The following is a 27,631-nucleotide window of genomic DNA, read 5'->3' as shown; positions in this document are numbered from 1 at the left end:
TACACCGAGGCATTTCCGATCCCAAAGAGGGTGGCGGATATTGTGACTAGGGAGTGGGAGAGACCAGGTGTACCCTTTGTCCCCCCCTATCTTTAAGAAAATGTTCCCCATAAACGACCCCAGGCGGGACGCGTGGCAGACGGTCCCTAAGGTAGAGGGAGCTGTTTCAACACTTGCGAAGCGTACAACTATACCAATAGAGGACAGTTGTGCTTTCAAAGATCCTATGGATAAAAAATTGGAAGGATTGCTGAAGAAAATATTTGTTCAGCAAGGTTTTCTTCTTCAACCAATTGCCTGCATTATTCCGGTTACTACTGCAGCGGCTTTTTGGTTTGAGGCTCTGGAGGAGTCGCTCCAGAGGGAGACTTCATACAACGAGGTCATGGATAGAATTCATGCTCTAAAGCTGGCTAATTCTTTTATCACTGATGCCGCTTTACAATTAGCTAAGTTAGCAGCGAAAAACTCAGGTTTTGCTATTGTGGCGCGAAGAGCGCTTTGGCTCAAATCGTGGTCGGCGGATGTGTCGTCCAAAACGAAACTGTTAAATATTCCTTTCAAGGGGAAAACCCTGTTTGGCCCAGAGCTGAAAGAAATTATTTCGGATATCACTGGGGGAAAGGGCCATGCCCTTCCACAAGATAGGCCGTTTAAGGCCAAAAACAAGGCTAATTTTCACTCCTTTCGTAACTTCAGGAGCGGACCTGCTGCAACCTCTGCTGCTGCAAAGCAAGATAACGCTTCACAGCCCAAAGCAACCTGGAAACCCTTGCAGGGCTGGAATAAGGGTAAACAGGCCAAGAAGCCTGCTCCTGCTACCAAGACAGCACCCGATCCGGGATCGGATCTAGTAGGGGGCAGACTTTCTCTCTTTGCTCAGGCTTGGGCAAGAGATTTTCCAGATCCCTGGGCATTAGAAATAGTTGCTCAGGGGTACCTTCTAGAATTCAAGGATTCTCCCCCAAGGGGAAGGTTCCACATTTCTCGTTTGTCTTCAGACCAAACAAAGAAACAGGCGTTCTTACCCTGTGTAGAAGATCTACTAAAAATGGGAGTGATACACCCAGTTCCAATTGCCGAACAAGGACTGGGATTTTACTCAAACCTGTTCGTAGTTCCCAAAAAGGAAGGAACTTTCAGGCCAATCCTGGATCTAAGAATTCTAAACAAATTCCTCAGAGTTCCATCTTTCAAGATGGAAACCATTCGGACAATCTTGCCGATGATCCAGGAAGGTCAATATATGACTACCGTGGATCTAAAGGATGCGTACCTACATATTCCTATCCACAAAGATCACCATCAGTTCCTAAGGTTCGCCTTTCTGTACAAACATTACCAGTTCGTGGCCCTTCCTTTCGGGTTGGCCACTGCTCCCAGAATTTTCACAAAGGTGCTAGGGTCCCTTCTAGCGGTACTAAGACCGCGGGGCATTGCAGTAGCACCTTACCTAGACGACATCTTAATACAGGCGTCGTCTTTTCACAGAGCCAAGGCTCATACGGACATTGTTCTGGCCTTTCTAAGGTCTCACGGGTGGAAGGTGAACGTAGAAAAAAGTTCTCTGTCCCCGCTCACAAGGGTTCCCTTCCTGGGAACACTAATAGACTCGGTAGAAATGAAAATCTTTCTGACAGGTCAGAAAGTCAGGAAGTCAAAACTTTTGAATACTTGCCGAGTTCTTCATTCCATTCCTCGGCCTTCTGTGGCTCAGTGCATGGAGGTAATCGGTCTAATGGTTGCGGCAATGGACGTAGTCCCCTTTGCCCGAATTCATCTCAGACCACTGCAACTGTGCATGCTCAAACAGTGGAATGGGGATTATGCAGATTTGTCTCCTCAAATACAAATGGACCAGAAAACCAGAGACTCTCTTCTCTGGTGGTTGTCTCAGGATCACCTGTCTCAGGGAATGAGTTTCCGCAGGCCGGAGTGGATCATTGTTAAGACCGATGCCAGTCTGTTAGGCTGAGGTGCGGTCTGGGACTCCCTGAAAGCTCAGGGTCTATGGTCTCGGGAAGAATCTCTTCTCCCAATAAACATTTGGAGCTGAGAGCGATATTCAATACGCTCCAGGCGTGGCCTCCACTAGCGAAGGCCAAATTCATCAGATTTCGTCGGACAACATCACGACTGTAGCGTACATCAATCATCAGGGAGGAACAAAGAGTTCCCTAGCGATGAAGGAAGTATCCAAGATCATCAAATGGGCGGAGGATCACTCCTGCCATCTATCCGCAATTCACATCCCAGGGGTAGACAACTGGGAGGCGGATTTTCTAAGTCGTCAGACTTTCCATCCGGGGGAGTGGGAACTCCACCCGGAGGTTTTTGCTCAGCTGACCCAGCTATGGGGCACTCCAGAATTTGATTTGATGGTGTCCCGTCAGAACGCCAAACTTCCCCTTTACGGATCCAGATCCAGGGATCCCAAGGCGGCATTGATAGATTGATAGATGCATTGATAGCGCCTTGGTCATTCAGTCTAGCTTATGTCTTCCACCGTTTCCTCTTCTTCCTCGGCTAGTAGCCAGAATAAAACAGGAGAAGGCTTCGGTAATTTTGATAGCACCTGCGTGGCCACGCAGGACTTGGTATGCAGACCTAGTGGACATGTCATCGGTCCCACCATGGAAACTGCCATCGAGGCAGGATCTTCTAATTCAAGGTCCTTTCAAGCATCCAAATCTAGTTTCTCTGCAACTGACTGCTTGGAGATTGAACGCTTAATTCTAGCTAAGCGTGGTTTCTCTGAATCAGTTATAGATACTCTGATACAGGCCAGAAAGCCTGTCACCAGGAAGATTTACCATAAGATATGGCGGAAATATCTTTGTTGGTGTGAATCCAAGGGTTACTCGTGGAGTAAGGTTAGGATTCCAAGGATATTGTCTTTTCTCCAAGAAGGTTTGGAGAAAGGTCTGTCAGCTAGTTCCTTAAAGGGACAGATATCTGCTCTGTCTATCCTGTTACACAAGCGTCTGGCAGCTGTACCAGACGTTCAGGCATTTGCACAGGCCCTAGTTAGAATCAAGCCTGTCTACAGACCTGTGGCTCCTCCATGGAGTCTAAATTTAGTTCTTTCAGTTCTTCAAGGGGTTCCGTTTGAACCTTTGCATTCCATAGATATTAAGTTATTATCTTGGAAAGTTTTGTTTTTAGTAGCTTTATCCTCTGCTCGAAGAGTTTCTGAATTGTCTGCTTTGCAGTGTAATTCACCCTATCTGGTGTTCCATGCAGATAAGGTTGTTTTGCGTACCAAACCTGATTTCCTTCCAAAAGTGGTTTCTAATAAGAATATTAACCAGGAAATCATTGTTCCTTCTCTGTGCCCTAATCCAGTTTCTAAGACGGAACGACTGTTGCACAATCTTGATGTGGTTCGTGCTTTAAAATTCTATTTAAAAGCAACTAAAGATTTCAGGCAAACATCATCCTTGTTTGTTGTGTATTCTGGTAAGAGGAGAGGTCAGAAAGCGACTGCTACCTCTCTTTCCTTCTGGCTGAAAAGCATCATCCGATTGGCTTATGAGACTGCTGGACGGCAGCCTCCTGAACGAATTACAGCTCATTCCACCAGAGCTGTGGCTTCCACATGGGCTTTCAAGAATGAGGCTTCTGTTGAACAGATTTGTAAGGCAGCGACTTGGTCTTCACTGCATACATTTGCCAAATTTTACAAATTCGATACTTTTGCTTCTTCGGAGACTTTTTTTGGGAGAAAGGTTTTGCAAGCAGTGGTGCCTTCCGTTTAGGTTACCTGACTTGTTCCCTCCCTTCATCCGTGTCCTAAAGCTTTGGTATTGGTATCCCACAAGTAAGGATGAATCCGTGGACTGGATACACCATGTAAGAGAAAATAGAATTTATGCTTACCTGATAAATTACTTTCTCTTACGGTTTATCCAGTCCACGGCCCGCCCTGGCAATTAAGTCAGGTTCAAATTTATTTTAGTAAACTACAGTCACCACTGCACCCTATAGTTTCTCCTTTTTCTCCTAACCGTCGGTCGAATGACTGGGGGGGCGGAGCCTGAGGGGAGCTATATGGACAGCTTTGCTGTGTGCTCTCTTTGCCACTTCCTGTAGGGATTGAGAATATCCCACAAGTAAGGATGAATCCGTGGACTGGATACACCGTAAGAGAAAGTAATTTATCAGGTAAGCATAAATTCTGTTTTTTAGGGGCCTTAGAGTAGGTGTAATTAGTTTAAAATTCTTGTAATCTTTTTTTATTTTTTGTAATTTAGTGTTTGTTTTTTGTAATTTAGTGTTTGTTTGTTTTTGTAATTTAGTTTAGTTGATTTAATTGTAGATAATTGTAGGTAGTTAATTAATTTATTTATTGATAGTGTAGTGTTAGGTTTAATTGTCACTTAGGTTAGGATTTATTTTACTGGTAATTTTGTAATTATTTTAACTAGGTAGCTATTAAATAGTTATTAACTATTTAATAGCTATTGTACCTGGTTAAAATAAATACAAAGTTGCCTGTAAAATAAATATTAATCCTAAAATAGCTACAATATAATTATTATTTATATTGTAGCTATATTAGGGTTTATTTTACAGGTAAGTATTTAGCTTTAAATAGGAATAATTTATTTAATAAGATTTATTTTATTTCGTTAGATTTAAATTATATTTAACTTAGGGGGGTGTTAGGGTTAGGGTTAGACTTAGCTTTAGGGGTTAATACATTTATTATAATAGCGGTGAGGTCCGGTCGGCAGATTAGGGGTTAATAAGTGTAGGTAGGTAGCGGCGACGTTGGGGGGGGCAGACTAGGGGTTAATAAATATAATATAGGTGTCGGCGATGTTAGGGGCAGCAGATTAGGGGTACATAGGGACAATGTAGGTTGCGGCGGTGTCCGGAGCGGCAGATTTGGGGTAAATAATATAATGCAGGGGTCAGCGATAGCGGGGGCGGCAGATTAGCGGTTAATAAGTGTAAGGTTAGGGGTGTTTAGACTCGGGGTACATGTTAGGTGCAGATTTAGGAAGTGTTTCCCCATAGGAAACAATGGGGCTGCGTTAGGAGCTGAACGCTGCTTTTTTGCAGGTGTTAGGTTTTTTTTCAGCTCAAACTGCCCCATTGTTTCCTATGGGGGAATCGTGCACGAGCACGTTTTTGAAGGTGGCCGTGTCCGTAAGCAACGCTGGTATTGAGGGTTGAAGTGGCGGTAAATATGCCTGTACGCTCCCTTTTTGGAGCCTAACGCAGCCCTTCAGAGAACTCTCAATACCAGCGTTGTATAAAAGGTGCGGGGGGAAAAAAACACGCGTAGCTAACGCACCCCTTCTAACGCAAAACTCTAAATCTAGGCGTTAGTTATTTGCGTTGTGGGAGTTTTGCGGATTATTATTTTTATTATTATCGGTTATTTGTAGAGCGCCAACAGATTTAACGGATTAGGGGTTAATAGGCTAATTAGGGTATTTGCGTTGTGTGGGTTTGGCGGATTAGGGTTTAATGTATTTATTAGGATTATTGTGTTGTGTATGTTTGGCAGATTACGGATAATAGGTTTATTAGGTTTATTGCGTTGTGGGTTAATGGCGGATTAGAGATTAATACATTTATTAGGTTTATTGCGAAGTGGGTTAATGGCAGATTAGGGGTTAATATACTTGATTAGTTATTGTGATGGGGGATTGCGATGGGGGGTTGATAGGTAGATAGATATTGCGCATGCGTTGGGTGGTAGTTAATACAGTATTTACACGCAGTTACGTGAGTTACGGTGCTCACGTATTCAGCGTAAGGCTTGCTGTGCCTGCCTATGTGTGGCGAGGTGAAAATGGAGTAAAATGTCTCCATTTTTGCCACGTAAGTCCTTGCGCTGAATATGTAATTCCAATTTGCGACGCGGTTCTATGTTAGCTTATGGGAGTAAAAATTGCGGGCAACAGGTGAAATTTACATATATGTGATACCAAAACCACGTAAAAACGATGTCGCCGACTTTTGTGGGCAAAGCCGCATATGTAATCTTGCCCGTGGTCTCTAGAAGTCTACACAATACTCAAGATATGGCCTAACGTATGATCTGTAAAGTGGCATAAGATAAGAACTTTGCTATTTCTACTACTAATACATTTCCAAATGCAACCAATTATTCGACTGGCCTTACCAGCTGCACTGCTGCACTGTTTATCAAATTTTAAATAATCAGAAATAATAATTCAAATATCAATGAATATCTATATCTATCTATATATATATATATATATATATATATATATATATATAATAGTTTTTTTTATATCAGACTGTACTTTGTTTTGACATACAGAAACAGAAAAGATTGCACCTTTTCACATACAGTACATGTAGACACTACTCTCTTCTTGCCAATATAGGTAAAAAAAAGACTAAACATAGAAAAAAAAGACCCTTGCATAGTTAATGTTTGTTCTACACTTAGTTGAATCCTTTATGAAAACATCTATTTAAATTAGCTTTAGATCCTGTTTGGTTAAATAATTGTTTACGTTACTGTAGCCAATATTATTATTATTATTTTTTTCCAAAAGAGGGGACAACTCTGTGCATATGTGCATGTATCCAAAGTTCTAGGGTCATTTATGAACTTTCACGGCTCACAAATCTTGTGTTTTTTTTTTAGCTTTTATCAAGACATGTTTTTTTTTCTTTTTAGAAGAGGGAATTTAATTTATTTTTAACATGTATTTCTATTTTTAATTCCTTACTTAATTCTGCAAACTCTTCTTGTGTTTGTAGAAGCTTAAATTATTAACTACAAGAAAACTACAAAATTAAAATGCATAATAAAAAGACAATGCAAGGACACTTTTCAAATGAGCAGTAGATTGTTTTGGAAAATTTCAGATATTTTTTTAATTTCCTTGTCCCCTGTATCATGTAACAGTCATCAGCCAATCACAGACTTATATACATACAGTATGTCCAAAAGTATGTTGACACCCTTACTAATTATTGAGTTTAAGTGTTTCAGCCACACTCATTGCTAACAAGTGCATAGAATCCAGCACATAACCATGATATCTACTTTCCATTGGCACTACAATGGGTCATGGCTTTAAATGGGGAACTGTCATAGGATGCCAACTTTGCTATAAGTTAGTTCATGAAATTTCTACTCTAGGGACTAACTCACGAGTGTCGTGACTCATGCTAACTGTAGTGCACAAGTGAAAAGGGATCTATCTGGAGTCTGATTTTTTCAACAATTTCGTGGGCTTAGGCTCGCTATAAAGCAGAATGTTACTTTTTATTGCGACATTTTTGGCTTGAAAAATTTTGCCGCAAAGTCACGTCTGCTGTGACGTTATTTCTTGCGACTTTCGTGACGCAAGTTTTTTTGGCACGAAGCGTCATTTAATTTGTTAAGCTTTGGTGCCAAAAGTGTTTTTCTCTGCATTTGCACAATTTTTGGCGTCAAAATTTGTTTGCTTTTGATTTTACTTTTGTATACATTTTTTTATCATAATAATTTTTTCCCATTTCTGAAACTGCTATTTTGAGGAAATTGGATATTTTGTTTAAATTTTTTTTTTGTTACATTTTGCAAGATGTCTCAAACTGATCCTGCCTCTGATGTTACTGTAGGAACCAAGCTGCCTGAACACATTCTACCAAAGCGTGTATATTGTAAATTAGCTGATCTTACTTCTTCAGCTCAAATATGTGGCACTTGTTATGAAAAATTATTGCATGCTGATAATGTTTCTATAAGTACAAATACATCTACTGTTAAACCTTCAAAGTCTAATGTACATGATATCCCTGTAGATATAAAAGATTATATTGCTGTAGCCATAGAGAAGGCTATGACTGCTATTCCACCTTCAAATAAACATAAAAGGTCTCTCCTAACTTCTCTTAAATCTGATGAAGTTTGTATTGATAGACAGCATAGTGAAGTATCTTCTGCTGATGAGGATTTCTCTGGCTCAGACAATCCTACTTCAGACTGAAAGTGATAAATCAACTTTTCTTTTTAAGATTGAATATATTAGTTCTTTATTAAAGGAAGTATTGTTTACTTTGGGTATTGAGGAATCTAGTCCTCTTGATAACAAGAATAGCAACTGTTTGAATTCTGTTTTTAGAACTTTTGAGGTTACTCCTGAAGTTTTTCCTATTCCAGATGCTATCTCTTCTATGTTTACTAAGGAATGGTCTAAACTTGGTGCTTCTTTTAACCCTTCTTCTAGGTTTAAGCAACTATATCCTTTACCTGTGACTAATTTAGAGTTTTGGGAAAAAGTCCATAAGGTTGATGGGGCTATTTCTACTCTTGCCAAACGTACTACTATTCCTATGGAAAATAGTACTTCCTTTAAGGATCATTTAGATAGGAAGATTGATACTGGCTAAATTCTTAGGCCTGCCATTTCTATGGCTGATGTTGCTGCTGCCTTAACTTTTTGGTTGGACAGTTTAGCTCAACAGTTAACAGATCCTGAATTGTCTAGCATTGTTCTTTTACTTCAACATGCAAATCATTTAATTTGTGATGCTATATTTGATGTCATTAAGATTGATATTAAATCTATGTCTTTAGTTATTCTTACTAGAAGAGCTTTATGGCTTAAATCTTAGAATGCTGATATGGTGTCTAAATCTAGATTATTATCTTTATCATTTCAGGGTAGTAATTTATTTGGTTCTCAATTGGATTCTACTATCTCTACTATCACCGGGGGAAAGGGAGTTTTTTTGCCCCAAAATAAGAAATCTAAGGGTAAATTTAAAGCTCCCAATCATTTTCGTTCCTTTCGTCAGAATAGAGAACAAGATCTCTCCTTCCCCTAAGGCCTCTGGCTCTAATTGGAGACCATCTCCGAATTGGAATAAATCCAAGCCTTATGAAAAAAAAACAAATCCAGCCCCTAGGTGCGGTCCTCAAACCAGTTCAACTGGTGGGGGGAAGATTGAAATTATTTCAACACATTTGGACAGTTTCTGTTCAAAGTCAGTGGATTTAGAATATTGTTTCTCAGGGGTATCGAATAGGTTTCAGAATAAGACCTCCCATGGGAAGATTTTTTCTTTCTCATGTTCCAACAAACCCTGTGAAAGCTCAGGCTTTTTGGAAATGTGTTTGAGACCTAGCGCTTTCAGGGGTGATTGTTCCAGTTCTTCTGCAGGAATGGGGTTTGGGTTTTTATTCAAATCTATTAATTGTCCCAAAGAAAGAAGATTCGTTCAGACCAATTCTGGATCTGAAATGTTTAAATCGTTTTGTAAGAGTCCCAACTTTCAAGATGGTGACTATAAGGACTATTCTGCTTTTTGTTCAGCAAGGTCATTTCATGTCCACAATAGACTTACAGGATGCTTATCTTCATATTCCAATTCATCCAGACCACTATCGGTTTCTGAGATTCTTTTTTCTAGACAAGCATTACCAATTTGTCGCTCTTCCGTTTGGCCTAGCAACAGCTCTGAGAATCTTTTCAAAGGTTCTCGGTTCCCTTCTATCTGTAATCAGAGAGAAGGGTATTGTGGTGTTTCCTTATTTGGACGATATGTTGGTACTAGCTCAATTTTTTCATTTAGCAGAATCTCACACGAAACAACTAGTGTGGTTTCTTCAAATACATGGTTGGAGGATCAATTTACTAAAGAGTTTCTTGATTCCTCAGACAAGGGTCACCTTTTTAGGTTTCCAGATAGATTCAGTGTCCATAACTCTTTCTCTAACAGACAAGACACGAATTAAGTTAGTTTTAGCTTGTCTAAACCTTCAGTCTTTATCATTCCTTTCAGTGGCTATGTGCATGGAAGTTTTAGGTCTCATGACTGCAGCATCGGACGTGATCCCCTTTGCTCGTTTTCATATGAGGCCTCTACAGCTTTGCATGTTGCACCAATGGTGCAGGGATTATACTCACAACTGATATACTTAAATCCCAACATTCAACTCTCTCTGAATTGGTGGTTAGACCATCACCTTATTGTTCAAGGGGCCTCATTTGTTTATCCTACCTGGACTGTGATCACAACAGATGCAAGTCTTACAAGTTGGAGAGCTGTCTGGGGGTTTCTGACAGCACAAGGGGTTTGGAAACCTCAAGAGGCAAGGTTACCAATCAATATTTTAGAACTCCGTACTATTTTCAGGACTCTTCAGGCATGGCCTCTATTGAAGTAAAAACTTTACATTAATTTTCAAACAGACAATATCACAACAGTAGCATATGTCAATCATCAAGGAAGGAAGTATCTCGGATACTTTCTTGGGCGGAATCCAACTCTCAATTTCTGCGATTCATATCCCAGGTGTAGACAATTGGGAAGCGGGTTATCTCAGCCGTCAGACTTTACATTTGGGGGAATGGTCTCTCCATCCAGATGTGTTTTTTCATCTTGTACAGATGTGGGGGTCTTCCAGAAATAGATCTGATGGCCTCTCATCTAAACAAGAAGCTTCCCAGATACCTTTCCAGGTCCAGGGATCCTCAGGCGGAGATGGTGGATGCCTTAGCAGTTCCTTGGTTTTACCAACCTGCTTATATTTTTCCACCTTTGGTTCTTCTTCCAAGGGTGATCTCCAAGATCATAATGGAACAATCTCATGTGTTTCTGATAGCACCTGCATGGCCTCACAGGTTTTGGTATGTCTGGATGTCCAGTTGCCAGCCTTGGCCACTTCCTTTAAGGCCAGACCTTCTGTCTCAAGGCCTGTTTTTCCATCAGGATCTCAAATCTCTACATTTGAAGGCATGGAAATTGAACGCTTAGTACTTAGTCATAGAGGTTTCTCTGATTCAGTGATTAGCACTATGATATAGGCTCGTAAGTCTGTTTATGGTGTTCCACTCATAATTATTCTTGGCATTCTTTCAGAATTCCTAGGATTTTACAGTTTCTTCAGGATGTTTTGGATAAGGGTTTGTCTGCAAATACTTTGAAAGGACACATTTCTGCTCTTTCTATCTTATTTCATAGAAAGATTGCTAAACTTCCTGATATTCACTGTTTTGTTCAGGCTTTGATTCATATCAAATCTGTTATTAAATCTATTTCTCCTTCTTGGAGTCTTAATTTGGTTTTGAAATTTTTACAGGCTCCTCCTTTTGAGCCTATGCATTCTCTGGATATTAAATTACTTTCTTGGAAAGTGTTATTTCGTTTGGCTATCTCTTCTGCTAGAAGAGTTTCTGAATTGTGTGCTCTCTCTTGTGAGTCTCCTTATCTGATTTTCCATCAAGATAAAGCTGTTTTGCGGACTTCTTTTAAATTTTTGCCTAAAGTTGTGAATTCTAACAACATCAATAGGGAAATTGTTGTTCCTTCTTTGTATCCTAATCCTATAAATACTCTTGAAGGTCTTTACATTCTTTGGATGTGGTAAGAGCTTTGAAATAATATGTTGAGGCTACTAAAGGTTTCAGAAAGACTTCTAGTCTATTTGTTATTTTGTCTGGCTCTAGGAAAGGTCAGAAAGCCTCTACTTTTTCTCTGGCATCTTTTGATTCACAAAGCTTATTTGGAGGTGGTGCAGTCTCTGCCTCAGATAATTACAGCTCATTCTACTAAATCAGTTGCCACTTATTGGGCTTTCAAGAATGAAGCTACCGTTGATCAAATTTGCAAAGCAGCAACTTGGTCTTCTTTGCATACTTTTACTAAATTTTACCATTTTGATGTGTTTGCTTCTTTGGAAGCAGCCTTTGGTAGAAAGGTTCTTCAGGCAGTTGTCTCAGTTTGATTCTAGTACCTTTGATTTGAGTTTTTTGGAATTTTTTAAAGAAAACATAATTATTATTTTTGGATTTCATTTCTCAGCGGATTTAGCTGTTGTTATTTTATCCCTCCCTCTCTAGTGAATCTTGGGTATTATATCCCATACGTCACTAGCTCATGGACTCTTGCCACTTACATGAAAGAAAACATAATTTATGTAAGAACTTACCTGATAAATTCTTTTTTTTCATAGTGGCACTATGAAGTTTTTTGTTTTTGATAAAGTCCTGTCTCAAGGGCGAAACGCGTTAACACTCTACCACGATTGGAGCATTTGCACCTCTACCCCAACCTGAGGAATATCTGGACGGAGGCATTTGGGACTAGGAGAAACTTTTTTGAACGGCCGTTCATACATTTGCTCTCATGCTTCCAACCTTTAGTGTACTACAGGATCAACCACTGATGAATAGGAAAGCCAGACATCATAGACGTCATAGCACTGTCCGTGCTGGAATCAACGGTCGAAGTAAGGACGCCGAGTGAAGCCGCGACTGTGGCTGAGGGTTCATAAGTAATCTCTGACATCTCAGATAGATCTGAGACTTTCACATCCTCTAAAGTAGACGCTAACTAATAGAGAACACCCGGGTAAGCTGCGATAGTAGCGAGGGGTCTCTCAAACTTTTTCTGATTACGCCTGCATCAAAAACATTTCTACTAAAGACTTGGCTCTATCGATTCATAATCTTTGTATTCTGAGGTCTATTCACCCCTATTAAATTTGTGGATATTATAAAGGCACTTTAAGACACTCCGTATTATTTCAATTAACCCAGTACTGTTGCTAGCCATATTGTTTAGGCTTTCTTATGTTTCACTATTTTGTTTTAATTTTATGTTTTGGTCTACTTATTTATTTTTTTTATTTATTTTTTTAAATTTTTTTATTGATTTCTTAAACATGTTGACAACAATGAGAAAAAGGGAATCCACATTACAGTATTAATATTGCATTCTGCAAAATCATATATTACAGCTCGTATATCTCTATCATAACCATTTGATTCCCTTATCCCAATTACAACAATATGCCTTTTAAATTCTAACCCACTGATTCAGGTTTCATTGATAAAACTCAAAACAAATTAAATGTGTCATCAAAACTTAAATATATTAAATTAAGTGCTGCTGCGCTGCATACCCCTATCTATTTCATTCCTCTCTACCCCGACTTTACAATAAGTGTCTGGAGTAATTATGCTTACGTGAAGTGCTTAAACTGACCCTTGATACTCTTCCCACAAAAACACCATAGAGTGATAATCATCAATGCGGTTAGTGTGCTGATAGTGATATTTTTCCAGTGATAGCACCCTAGTGACCTGTTCTCTCCAATCTTGTACACTAGGTACCCTTGTCTGTTTCCAAAGTCTAGGGATCAGTTGTCTAGCACAATTTAACATAATATATAGTAGCATTGCTCTCAGTTTGCATTTTATTTTAGGTGTCTTATTTAACAAGAGTACAAACGGGCTGCATTCTATGGTCTACTTATTTATGCATTGTTCTTTATTTATATAACTCTTTACTTGAATTAGATTGATTCACAAATATAATTAGCGATATAGCACTTCCCCAGCACTTTATTAGCACTTATCACTTTATATCCAGGTTTGTAGATTAATCGAGCATTGTGAATTCTTATGTTTAGCCTTAAATTGTTTTAATGAGTTATTATATCTTCGTGTGAGATTCACTTATATATGATCTGAGATCGATTTAGAGAACCATTTATGTCATTTAAGCGTTTGCTGATATATTGTTAACCATGGATATACAAATCCAACGTATAAAAAAAAAATGCATAATCTGTTTTTTAATCATCTGTCCACCTAGTAGGCCGTGGCCAGAGATATAATTTCTTTAGAGGGAGACCTCCCTTTTTTTATATATTGTTGTTTAATTAGAATTTTAGTTATCTGATCGCCATCCTTTGTATGAAATAAACTGTTGTTATATTTGTATATACATTTGTCTTGTGGTTTCACCCTCCAGTCTTTTACTGCTCACTTGTTTAATGCTCCTTATCTATATATTTTTTGAAGTTACAAAGTCAATTACCTGTATGTCTATACGGTACTGCCATCTAGTGATAGAAAACTATACCTCTTGCAATCTCTCACTATTAATATTATATGTGGATTGTGAATGACAATCTTTATACCTGTTTGCTTTTGTATACACACAGCTATAGACAAGAGCTGCTGGTGCAACGCCGCCCCCTGTAGACTCTGTCAATCAACCCGATTGTATTTGATCGGGTTGAATTGCGGCGATTCCTGTCCGCCTCATCAGAGCAGGCGGACAGGGTTATGGAGCAGCGGTCTTTAGACCGCTGCTTCATAACTGTTGTTTCTGGCAAGTCTGAAGACTCTCCAGAAACACGGGCCCACAAGCTCCGTTTGGAGCTTGATAAATGGGCCCCTTGTTCTTTATATTGCTCTACTAAGTATTCCTATGATAAGTATACCTACTTTACTGGTATTATATTGTAACCACCATATATTACCAAGCCAATGATGTAAAACAAATCTCAACATGTAGTTGTAGATAGGTGTGTAGTAATCCACTTTACTATTATCATGTAATACAAGCAAGGTCAATGAGTGTCCCTTTAACACATATTAAATGGTCTAAACTCTATACAGTTGGTGGAAACACTAATAGTCACCTGTGATAATATACAGATCTGTTATGTATCGTTTAACATGTATTATTGAATTTAAAATAATCTCATTAGTTTGATATTCGAACCAGACAGGTATATATCTCACTGTATGGTTATAGTAATGTTTATATTAATTTTGCAAAATCAAGGGTCAATATACCATATAAACAAAGTATTGCTTACTTTGCACATTTATTTTTATTTCAAAGCTTGAATTAATTGTGAATATAATAAACTATTACCAATTAATCACTTGTGCAAAGAAGCATGTGCTGTTTGATACACTAAGTAATTATCGACCCGGTATTTATGCAGGACACGGTGTGTTTGTATTGCACTTCAGGGGGTCTCCCTACAAATTCACATAGTATGTTTACTTCTATAGCTAAAATTAATATTGGTGTGGTGAATTACCACTATTCACACAGTAATGTCCGAGTAACTCCCCTCTTAAGTCAGGCACACCACATACACCCTCCGATTCCAGTGACCGGTAAGGTATCCGGTTGTAATTATTAGTTAATAAGGGCTCCCGTTATCCCTCTTCCCCCCTTTTTGAAGTAAATTCACAGAGCGGGGCTGCTGAGTGCTGAAGCTCGTAGAAGAGGAAAAAAAATAGTGAAAATCATCTGTTGCATCTCACTACCTAGTTCCAAACTTCCTTTGGAAGCAATATCAGCACAAGAACTGCACGTTGGGAACTTCATGAAATGTATTTCCATGGCTGAGCATCTGTACACAAGCCTCACATCAATATGTGCAATATCATGCGTTAGCTGGAGTGGTGTAAAGCACATTGGGACCAGTGAAAATGTGTCCTCTGGAGTGATGAATCATGCTTTACTATCTGGCATTGTGATGGAAGAATCTGGGAGTGGCAGAATGTATAATGCTTACTATAAAGTTTGGGGGAAGGCATAATGGCCGGCACTGCTTTTCAGGGTTTGGGCTAGATCCTTTAGTTTTAGTGAAGAGTCATCTTGTTGCTTTATGATATAAATACATTTTAGACAATTAGGTGCTTCCAAATTTGTGGCAAGAGTTTGGGGAAGGCTCTTTCCTGTTCTAGCATGACTCTGCCCCTGTGCTCAGAGTTTAGTGTGGAGGAACTTAAGTAGCCTGGCTTCAATCCCATTGAATACCTTTAGGATGAATTGGAATGCCTATTGCAAGCCAGAACTCACAAATATATTTTTGGATGATCACACATTCCCACGGACAGACTCCAAATTCTTGTGAAAAGCCTTCCCAGAAGAGTTGTGGGGGGCAACTCCATATTAATGTCCATGGTTTTGCAATGGGATGTCATAGAGGTGGACATGATGGCCAGGCACCACATACTTTTGGCATATAGTGTATACTGTGAACTCTTGCACATTACCAGTAGGAGCTAGATCCATTATAGTGAATTTCTCCAACATTGGTGTGTCCGGTCCACGGCGTCATCCTTACTTGTGGGATATCTCTTCCCCAACAGGAAATGGCAAAGAGTCCCAGCAAAGCTGGCCATATAGTCCCTCCTAGGCTCCGCCCACCCCAGTCATTCTCTTTGCCGTTGCACAGGCAACATCTCCACGGAGATGGTTAAGGTTGTTTCTAACAAAAATATTAACCAGGAGATAGTTGTACCTTCTTTATGTCCGAATCCAGTTTCAAAGAAGGAACGTTTGTTACACAATTTGGACGTAGTCCGTGCTCTAAAATTCTATTTAGAGGCTACAAAAGATTTCAGACAAACATCTTCTTTGTTTGTTGTTTATTCTGGTAAAAGGAGAGGTCAAAAAGCGACTTCTACCTCTCTTTCCTTTTGGCTTAAAAGCATCATCCGATTGGCTTATGAGACTGCCGGACGGCAGCCTCCTGAAAGAATCACAGCTCACTCCACTAGGGCTGTGGCTTCCACATGGGCCTTCAAGAACGAGGCTTCTGTTGACCAGATATGTAAGGCAGCGACTTGGTCTTCACTGCACACTTTTGCCAAATTTTACAAATTTGATACTTTTGCTTCTTCGGAGGCTATTTTTGGGAGAAAGGTTTTGCAAGCCGTGGTGCCTTCCGTTTAGGTAACCTGATTTGCTCCCTCCCTTCATCCGTGTCCTAAAGCTTTGGTATTGGTTCCCACAAGTAAGGATGACGCCGTGGACCGGACACAACAATGTTGGAGAAAACAGAATTTATGCTTACCTGATAAATTACTTTCTCCAACAGTGTGTCCGGTCCACGGCCCGCCCTGGTTTTTTAATCAGGTCTGATGAATTATTTTCTCTAACTACAGTCACCACGGTACCATATGGTTTCTCCTATATATTTCCTCCTGTCCGTCGGTCGAATGACTGGGGTGGGCGGAGCCTAGGAGGGACTATATGGCCAGCTTTGCTGGGACTCTTTGCCATTTCCTGTTGGGGAAGAGATATCCCACAAGTAAGGATGACGCCGTGGACCGGACACACCGTTGGAGAAAGTAATTTATCAGGTAAGCATAAATTCTGTTTTTTTTACTTTTATGTTGATTTTAGCTATTGATGTGGATGCATCAGATGTCAAAGCTCTGTTCAGACGCTGCCAGGCACTGGAGAAACTTGGGAAACTGGATCAAGCATTTAAGGATGTTCAAAGATGTTCAACAATTGAACCAAAGAATAGGACATTCCTGGAGACACTACACCGTCTTGGGTCTGAAATACAGGAGAAGGTAATCATTCTTGATTTATATGTATTTTCTCATACCATAGCTGTGGCTGTGTATTAATATTAGCCAAGAAAGATTGGTATTTACTATCTTGTACATACAGTATAATTTTTCATTGCATATATGATATTTGCTTTAATTTCCAAGTACTACATTTTGTGAGTTCTGCTTATCATTCCCCAAGTGACACACACACACACATATATATATATATATATATGTAGATATATATATACTGTATGTATTTTAATATATATATATATATATATATATATATATATATATATATATATATATATATATATATACTGTATGTATGTATGTATGTATGTGTATGTATATATATATATATATATATATATATCTTGAAATTTCCCCTAATCCTCTAGTCCTGGTCGATTGCAGCGGATAAATAAAATATTTACATTTTTTCTAGTAGCTTTTAACCCTTGACTATTTTTCCACACGAAAAAAGTGGAAAAAAATCCCATAATAATACCCATACTCACGCGCAAACCTAATTGTGTTTACTCAAGTGCGCCAACCTGACATGAAATATTAATATTTTCCATTCCATTGTTCTTCTCATAAAATAATATGTTCTGTTTATTTATATATATATATATATATATAAAATGTTTTGTTAAAATATCTATCTATCTATCTATCTATCTATATATATATATATATGATTATATATAGGTATACATATATACAGGTATATGTAAGATATATTTATAAACACTTAGAAGAACATATTTCCCTATGTGAAGAACATTGGAATGTGAAATATTTACAGTAAACACACACTATAACACTTTATTAAATTTGGATATTGCATAAATATGAAATTACATGTTTTCAGCTACTTGACTGCAAAGGGCTCCAATGCACTTCTTTAAAAGTCCATATGTGTGTACATATGTTTTTATGTGTTTATTTGTTTGTATATATGTCTGTATATACATATATACACATATAAATACATATGTACACACATATAAACATATATATGCATGCATCTATGTGTTAAAACCCTTTGCAGCCCTTTATTTTCTAATGCTTGAGACCTCATATCTTTGAGCTTTTATAACATTTTTATGCAATTTTTTTAAAAATAATTTTTATCAGACAGTATTATTATGAGTGTAACTGTACTGCTAAATGTAATTTTGATGTTTTGTTGTGCAACTTTTTAGTTGAGCGCAACACTTAACCAAAGCTCTGAACTTGCGCTATCCCAACGCACGTTAAATTCAATTGCGCTCAAACGAACACGCTTACTTTCAACTTGCAATAAAGAGCCACGATATACCCCTTATCACTTGTAATCTAGCCCTAAACGTGTAGAGAGATATAGCTGTAGTGCCAGGCACTGTTACATACCTATCCTCCCCAAACTGATGATGTCCTGGATTCTCTTGTAGCTACGTGTTCAGTTTTCCACCGACTCCAGAGTTCAGCAGATGTTTGACATCTTGCTTGATCAGAACAGTGATAAAGAAAAGAGAGAGAAGGTGAGTGGTGAAAATGAATTACTTGTATTTTCTGAAGTTTCTTTTTTCTTAAAACTCTTGGGCATTTGTTTCAGAGAAATCATGACAACTAGTGAAACAATGAAATTATATTGAAGATGTGGTTTGGGGATTATTAACATTTATTTTCAATCTAATACCACTTTACAGTTATTGGATGACCATTTGGGGGGAGGGCAACATTAAGTACAATCTCTTTTCTTTTATTAAATACATGTTAAAAGCACATCATAATATATAGTATACTGCAAGGATTTACCATTATCACACCCGCTTAGTGCATTCATAGTGCATTATCCACATGGAATATAGTGGTTTATAATATTAAAACTAATCATAGAAGAAGTTCAAATACTAAAATGTGGAATTGTAAGAAATATATAATAGCCTTATAAAGAGATAAAATGTGTGAATATACAAAATACATGTAAATAAAGAAGATATAACCAAGTAAGGGCATGAGTCACAAATTGAAGCAAGCAGGCTGAGAGTAATAAGAATACTCATGTCCGAGATCTGAATCACCTATAACTGGAGGTAGCGCAAAGAACCCACCTGGTACATTCCAGAAATCACTCATACTACTTACTATCTCCCAGTTCCAGGGTCATCCCCTTACTGAAGCAATAGGGCATGATACACAGGAATAGTATTATCATATTTCTTCTGCTTTTTCCCAAGCATTCAAATGGGGAAAGCATAGATAGTCCAACCATTGCTGTACTTCTTAACCATTTGTAAAACTATTTTATTTTTTTAAATGCATATAAGTGTACTAAAGAATCCAAAGAAATGAAAGGATATGTACCTAGAGTTCTTATGCAATTTGGTGGCAAGGAAATAATAAACATTTTCTTAATTATCATTTAGACTTTCTAAAAGAAAAGAAAAGTGGCCTGTACTTTCATGTTTTTTTTAAAGGAAATTATTTAATTTCGAATTTTATTAGACATTACTTTCCAAAGACCAATTTCTGTTTAAATATATGTAAGTCTTTTATAAACTCAGACTTATAAAGACCTGATGTAGAATAAAAAGTAAGCCAAAATTCATATTTTATGGGAAAGAAATAAATGATTTCAGGTGCAGAGTTTTCCTCTGTTAGTGTGTTAGTGGGCTGAACAGGGGCGTTCCATGGGAGTAGCTGAAATTTCTCTACCAAGTCTAGCGTATTCAGTAATCATTTCCCCCCTTGCGGATCTTACGTTGTTTTCTTGCAGATTGTTTCAAAATACGCAATGCACTTATTTCCCTCATAGCAAAACACTTGCATATGAAAATAGAGGAAATTGTAAGATACTATGGGGCCAATTTATCATAGTGCAAGCGGACATGATACAATGTAGTGCATCATGTCCGCCGCACATCGATAAATGCCGACAGCATACACTGTCGGCATTTATCATTGCACAAGCAGTTCTTGTGAACTCCTTGTGCAATGCTGCCCCCTGCAGTTTCGCAGCCAATTGGCCACTAGCAGGGGGTGTCAATCAGCCCAATCGTATAGGATCAGGCAGACCTGTAGACCGTAGCCTCAGAGGCAGCAGACAAGTTATGGAGCAGCGGTCTCTATAGACCGCTGCTTCATAACCTCTGTTTCCGGCGAGCCTGAAGGCTCGCACAGAAACAGGGGCATCAAGCTCCATTTGGCGCTTGATAATTCGGCCCCTATATGTGGAAAGCAGAGTAATCTGATTTGTATTGGCTGCAATATTTCATTTTTAATGTGTGCTCCTGCTAACTCCCATCAAAGTTTCCCTTTCTAGCAAGCTCCATTACTTTCTATGAGAGACAGCTTGCCACTCGCAGGTACAGCCCCATTTTTATAGAATTCACTGAGGGAACTCCCTGCTAGTGTCACAGTGGTTTTTCATGTCTGGCTAGGGGAAGTTTTAACAATTGGACCCTAAGTATTAGCTTTTGTTCATACAGGGAGAGATAAGATAAGGAGGCATTTCATAGAGAGAAGGGCATACGATAAGAAGGTCTGTTCTTACTGAAAGCTCAGCCCATTTGTGTGACACTATTATAAGTAGGAAAACATTATCTAATCCCCTACCATTTTCATGTACCAGGCAGCCAACAATCTCATAGTCCTGGGAAGAGAAGATGCTGGTGCTGAACGGATTTTCCAGAATAATGGTGTGAATCTTCTCATGCAATTGGTGGATACCAAAGATCCAGAGCTGATCTTGTCTGCAGTAAGAACTCTTTCTGGCATGTGCACTGGGCATAAGGCACGGGTAAGTCCATTTGTTTATATATATACAAAAAATCATTTCACAGATATCGTAAAATTGTTTATCAGTCGGCAATTGCAACAGAGGCTTGTAAATGTCTATTATTTCATGTTACATATTATTATAGTGTGAGTTAAAATATGAGTGTTACTATTTTGATTTAAGGGAGGATATAAAATATACAGTAATGAAATTAGTTAAAAAAATCAAGTCTTTCACATTAAACCATAATTTGCTCTGTGACCCAATAGTCATGTTTGTTAAACAGTAAAATCACAAACAACATTGTCATCGGACCAAGTTGGCTTCAGCTTATTTCTTTATAGTTCATCTTTTCACATATTATATGCTGTTTAGTCAGTTTTGTATCTTTAATAGTAAAAGTTTTTTTTTCCTTTTAACTTCTGAGATAAGTAAAGAGGCAATCAGTAAACTTTTAAAGTTAATACAATTTTATTGTGAAGATTTTGTGACTTAAAGGATCACTCAATGCAGTAGAATTACATAATTAACAAGTACTGTACATAATAAAAAGACAATGCAATAGAACTTGCTCTGAATTTCAAATAAACAGTAGATTTTTTTTCTGACAAATTTATTTTTTCTCCAATTTTCCGGCCACCTGTATCATGTGACAGACATCAGCCAATCACGGACTAGTATACGTATACCCTGTGAGCTTGTGCACATGCTCAGTAGGATGTTGTTCTCCAAAAAGTGTGAATATAAAAAGACTGAGCAAAATTTGATAATGGAAGTAAATTGGAAAGTGTCTTAAAACCACATGCTCTATATGAATCATAGAAGTTTATTTTGACTTGAGTGTACATTTAATAACCTTCTATAAACATCAAAAACAAAAGAAAGTAAAAAGGAAAGTGTACAGCATGTACATATGTTAAGTAAACCTGGCCAACCGTGCATTGTGTATACTTCCTTGAGAAATGTATGGATCAAATCTTCCATTCAATACACATGCATAGTTGCCAGGGCAACCTAAAATGTAAACAAACCACTGATAGTAACCACTCACAATAAGCAAAATATGTATATGTACCTATATCCCAAAAACACACTAAACTATAATGAACCCAGTGACATAACATCAAAGGCAGAAACTAAGGTTCCTATTTAAATACTTAGAGCTACACCATAAAAAAATGCAACTCAATTTAAGACATGTTATGTTTATTCTGTTAAATCTAAACAAAGTTGTGCTTTCTCTGCTATAGGCAACAGCTATTCTGCATGTAGTGGGTTTTGACAAAATCTGCAGTATTATGGCTGTAGACCATGAAGAGATAGCCCTTGCGACATGTAACCTGGTGCAGAACATTGTGGATTCTTTAACTGGCGAGGATAAGAGGGAGCATGGAAAAGAAGAAGCTTTGGTTTTGGGTAAGGAAAGCTTTCTATACAAAGTAATCAATTATTGTTTAAAATATAAAAAAAAATAATTGAAGACTTCTTTAAAAAGCTGGTGCAGATGTGTTTTTTGAAGAGTCACATATACATATGTAGTGAGCAGTGCTCCCTCTAAGGACAGTTTTGTGTGCAGCTAACAAGAGAACCATACCTTGCCATCTGCATTGTGCAGTGTTTGCTAATTGCAGGGTGTGGTTACCTAATTAACTGTTTCGCTGCTGGGCCGCACACAAAACTGGCCTTAGAGGGAACACTGGTAGTGAGCATATTGATGACAATTAAGTCTCATCCTTTCTGAAGTCACTTAAACTCAACTGCTTGCACAAGGGTTTGAGAGGACTTATTTTGAAAACATTCACCATTTTCAAATTAAGAGAATTTTACCTGAATTTTAAAACAGCCAAGTTTAACTGAATATCTAAGGGAATACTTCAAACTGGAATCTGCTTGATTTTTACCATTTTACATAGTACAAAGTCTTTTGTAAGACAATAAATGCTCATTTAATTTATAATGAATACTGGGCAAGATTACGAGTGGAACGCTCCAGCTTCATCCCAGTGGCACTTCATCCTATTGGCTGATTTTAAATTCAAAATTAAATCAGCCAATAGAATGAAAGATTTTTCTAGCCAATTGGAATGCAAGAGTACCCCTATATAAAAGGGGTACCTTGCATTAAACATTCAATGTGTGGCTGATGATCGCAAGAAGAGCACCGCCAGGATGAAAATAAGGAAATGGTTTTTTTTCAGTCGGGTTTTATAATAGGCATAATTTTTTTATTTTTTTTCATTTGTTTGTTATTTTTGTATTGGTAGGTTTTACATTTTTTGTAATAATAGGTGTTTTATTTTTTGTAATGGTAGTGTTTTTAACCAATGTAAGTATTTTTTTAAGTAACTGAGGGTTGTGGTGGTTTAGGGGTTAATAGTGCAGTTGATTACTTTGAGATAGTGGTGTGGCATTTAGGGGTTAATAGTGTAGTTGGCTACTTTGCGATGGGGTGTGGTGGTTTAGGGGTTAATAGTGTAGTGGGTTACTTTGTGATGGGGGTGTGGCGGTTTAGGGGTTAATAGTGTAGTGGGGACTTTATGATGGGCTATGGAGTGGTTTATGGGTTATTAGAGTAGGGGGCTTATGGCGATTCAGGTTAGCGCGCAAGCATAGTTTTTTTCCACACTGTTCTCTCTCCATTGCCCTTGGCGCATGTTGGGTTAGTGCGCAATAAATATTTACTTTCAACTTGTAACTTACGGACTCGCACAAAGAGCAGAATTTGAGCAGAGTTAGTATGGGAGCGGTAATTACCACTCCACTTGTAATCTAGCCCACCACTGACAATCCAATGATTTATTTTAAAGCATACCAAGTACTGTTAAAAAATAGTGTGTGTGCCTTAAAATTAATAGTGTGTTACATCTGGGACTTAAAAACCTAGTTATAACAAGTCTCAGGTATAAAATGGTTAGAATCAGCTATTCTGATTTTGCATTTTATACCTGAGTGTATAATTAGACTTTTATTTTTTTCTATAAAACGCCAGCAGGTGACTAGTACAAGTGCCAAATTTAGCTTTAAAGTCATCGGAATGTGACAAGTCTGTCATGTGTGGATAGCCGGCCTGATATACCTATAAATAGCAAGTTGACTATTTTTGTTTAAAAATAACGAACATGTTTTAACTGTGCAGGACAGTTGCAAATGGTGTCTTTGAAAAAGAGTAACTTCCAAACTGGCTTGTGTTTCTGGAATAGGCAAATTATACATTTTCTTACATTTCTTATATTTGTCTAGTGTACCTGAGTTTAGAAAGTTGGGTCATAGTTGGTTTATAATCATACCACCCCTTTATATCTAATACTAACGTACATTCATACTCGTTCTGACTTACTGTATGTAGCCTAACTTTTATTTACTTCCTTAAAATTACTCTTTTTTCATGTCTTCTTAGAATTCTTAAAAGTTTAGGAACACCATGCTTTTTGATGTAAATCCATCATTCTTCTGAGTTGTTCTTAAGTTACAGTTGAGTTTGTAATATTACTAGAATAACTGTTGATATATGACATTACCATTTCACTAATAATTACGTGTTGCTAAAAAAAATATGTAAGACTCATTTTCAACCACAAACAGATAATAGCAGTACTGATACATTGTATGGGAGTAGCAAAACACATTTACAGACTGCAGTCGGTCACAATTGTCAAAAATGCTTGCATAAGCCATAAGAGTTGAGCCGCCTGTGATACACTGTTCCTGTAAGTCACCATTACATTAGATGGCTTGTTTTCTTTGTTCTTTAATGAATATCAGCTTTGGTTCCTAAAAATTTGCACTGTAGATGGTTTATAACAATGTAATACTCAGTGAAGATGTTAAAGTCACTACTCAAACGTATGTGAGAAATCTGTCCACAATCAGGTTTGTGGAACCATCATCAAATGCATAAAAAGGACATAGCATCAACCTGGAAAGAGGAAGAATAGTCATCTTATTAAATTGTCATTGAAATAGTTGTTTTTAATATATACACAGGTCAAAAAAAATAAATGTTTTTTTTAAGTATATAAATCCATTAAATTGGTTCCTAAATACTTATTAACATTATTTTTCAGACACAAAAAAAGACTTGAAAATGATCACAACCCTTCTGTTGGATATGCTCTCCAGTAAGAAAGTATCTGGGCATGGCAGGGATCAAGCGCTGAATCTGCTGAACAAAAATATCCCTCGTAAAGTCTTACATAGGAATACAGACAACTCCAAAACACTTTTTGTGGTTGACACAGGTGAGCACTAGAGAAAAGAAAAATTATAATGAGGAGCCTTTGATAAGGAACCTATTGGGGATTTATGAGAAAGATCTACTTATATTTAAACTATTTACAGATATACAGAATATCCATGTAAACAATTTTAATATGCTCTGTGATACCACTGTGGCTTTTCTTTAATCATAAGTGAATGGCTTCATTTGCTTTAGGACACATATCGGTAGCTTTTGATAAATATGTTTTAACATCTGGAACCAGGTGACTGGAGAAGCAGAGTCTGGTGCTGTTAAATTGAGATGGCAGGTGGAATCCATGTTTTTGATCTCTTTAGCTAATAGCTATGACCAAGTAGGGACACATACAAATGAGGTTGTGCTCTGAGCTAACCAACCACTGTGTAGATTGCTGCTGGCTTTGGTAAATGTATTTTACTTAAGTATGATGGAGACAGCTTAGACTCTCTGGAGGAAGTGGAACAAGTACACTTTCAGAGTTATTTTACAGCAAAAAGAAGAAATAAAACTAATGACTATATATTGTAATATTGATTTATTTTCCTTAATGAATCATTTTACTGAGAGGTTAAATGTTGAGTTTAGTGTCCCTTTAAAACTGTCACCTATTAAGCCTTATGGTTTTGTAAACCACTTGAAAAACTTGGTGTGCTAACATTTTTGCTGACTGTGACTAAATAAGGCTAGCTGTTAGTAGATTAATGTGCAATATGTTGTCAGGTCTGGCAAACTACAACATTTTGCAGCATATTCGGGTTACAAAAACGTGAGCACCAGCCTTTCTAGGAAGAATAGAACATTTTAGAGGTATTTTACAGCAACAGATAGCATAATAAATTATTCATGAATACTGTGCTGTTGTTTTATTTTCATAAATTGCATTAATTAATTAATGAGGAATTACATTTTAAAGTTTTTGTAAGTACACTTTTTGTAACTCCACTTTCATATCTACTGTATTTGGTAATTGCTGTCTTCTTTGTTGAAGTCTGAAGCTAATGTACAGCACAAAGGAAGACCATGATACATTCTGTTCTCTCTTCTAGGTTTGAAGAAGATTCTAAAGGTTTTGAGTCAAATACCAGAACTACCTAATTGTCTTCCTTTGACTGCGAACACACGAATAAATGCCTCTATTCTGCTGAATAAGCTTTATGATGACTTAAGGTGTGACCCTGAGAGAGACAACTTCAGAATAATCTGTGAGGAATATATAACGTAAGTTATATTGTTTTACAGATATTAGCTTTTTTCCACCTTAATTATAACACTGAAGGTTAAACTGCTAGAAAAATTAGATCTGTGATTCCCAGTATCATGAACCCCTTTAAATGGTTAATGACAGACAAACAATTTGTACATTGATCTACAGAATGTGTCCATCTGGAGCTTGAGGAGATATGATTTACCTTATAGTATAAATCAGGGATGATCAACCTTGGTGCTCTAGAGGTTTTGGAACTACATTACTTATGATGCCAGCTGATATGTTGGTTGAACATCATGGGAAATGTAGTTCCAAAACCTCTGGAGGGCCAAGGTTGATCACCCCTGGTATAAATGCTGAGCCATCCCTTGTATTTCAGGCTAGAAAACAAATACAGCAATGCTTCATATATATGCATTTTATAAAGATCTAAATCTAACATACTGTTCACATGTTAAATTGTTTCTATTTACCGACTTTTATCATTTCCAAAAACAAAAACCACTATCTCCAGATTACTGTAACTGGTACAAATAATGCATACATACTGTATATAGTTGCAGCTATTTTCAATGTTGAACCTGGTTTCTAATATATATCAATCATACTGATTGATTTATAAGAATGAATGTTAACATTGGATTAATCAAAGTCTGTAACACAATGTTATTGATTTCGTAAAGAGGCAGTTTTGACCCAAAGAATATGGAGAAGAACTTGCATGCCATACAGACCATATCTGGTATCTTGCAAGGGCCCTTTGATCTTGGAAACAAGCTCCTTGGTATGCAGGGAGTAATGGAGATGATGGTTGCATTGACTGCATCAGATAAAGAAATAGATCAACTTGTGGCTGTAGAAGCTCTGATTCATGCCTCCACAAAGCTCAGCCGGGCCTCCTTTATCATCACCAATGGCGTGTCGTTATTGAAAGAGATCTACAAAAAGACAAAGAATGAAAAGATTAAGATTCGTGCTCTGGTGGTGAGTTTGCTATTATTAAGAACACTATATACAGATTTTTTTTTGGCATAATTGCTATTATATTACATAAAGTACCCATAAAAAGCCTAATTTTACTAATGCTTTTAATTCTGTATTGTTGAAAATCAATATGGCTGAAATTTCAATAGTATCTTTAGTTCAGTAATTGTCATAGCTATGATAAATGTTAGACTTGTTTACAGATCCGAGGTTGGACTGTTTTTCATTAAATTGGGTAGGAAGATTTTTTCCCCACAAAGCAAGTAAATACAACATTATTAGCATAGATATTTAGCTACAAATTGGCACAAATAAAATGTGTACATACAAAGCATAATAGG

The 27,631-nt window shown here is 37.6% G+C and overlaps 1 protein-coding gene across 1 annotated transcript in view; it reads left to right on the top strand.

Moving 5' to 3' along the window:
* Positions 1–27,631, top strand: part of UNC45B (unc-45 myosin chaperone B) — an 83,866-nt gene that overhangs the window by 11,400 nt on the left and 44,835 nt on the right. Inside the window, exons 4-10 of the mRNA XM_053707426.1 lie at positions 16,933–17,108; positions 18,533–18,622; positions 20,716–20,883; positions 22,113–22,278; positions 24,927–25,100; positions 26,146–26,317; positions 26,990–27,290. Coding sequence (XP_053563401.1) covers positions 16,933–17,108; positions 18,533–18,622; positions 20,716–20,883; positions 22,113–22,278; positions 24,927–25,100; positions 26,146–26,317; positions 26,990–27,290 — 1,247 coding nt within the window. The remainder of the gene's footprint in view (positions 1–16,932; positions 17,109–18,532; positions 18,623–20,715; positions 20,884–22,112; positions 22,279–24,926; positions 25,101–26,145; positions 26,318–26,989; positions 27,291–27,631) is intronic.

This window comes from Bombina bombina, chromosome 3, assembly GCF_027579735.1.
Source record: "Bombina bombina isolate aBomBom1 chromosome 3, aBomBom1.pri, whole genome shotgun sequence".
NCBI lineage: Eukaryota > Metazoa > Chordata > Amphibia > Anura > Bombinatoridae > Bombina > Bombina bombina.
Note: the sequence above shows the minus strand (reverse complement) of the source record. Positions and strands in the feature narration are given on the sequence as shown.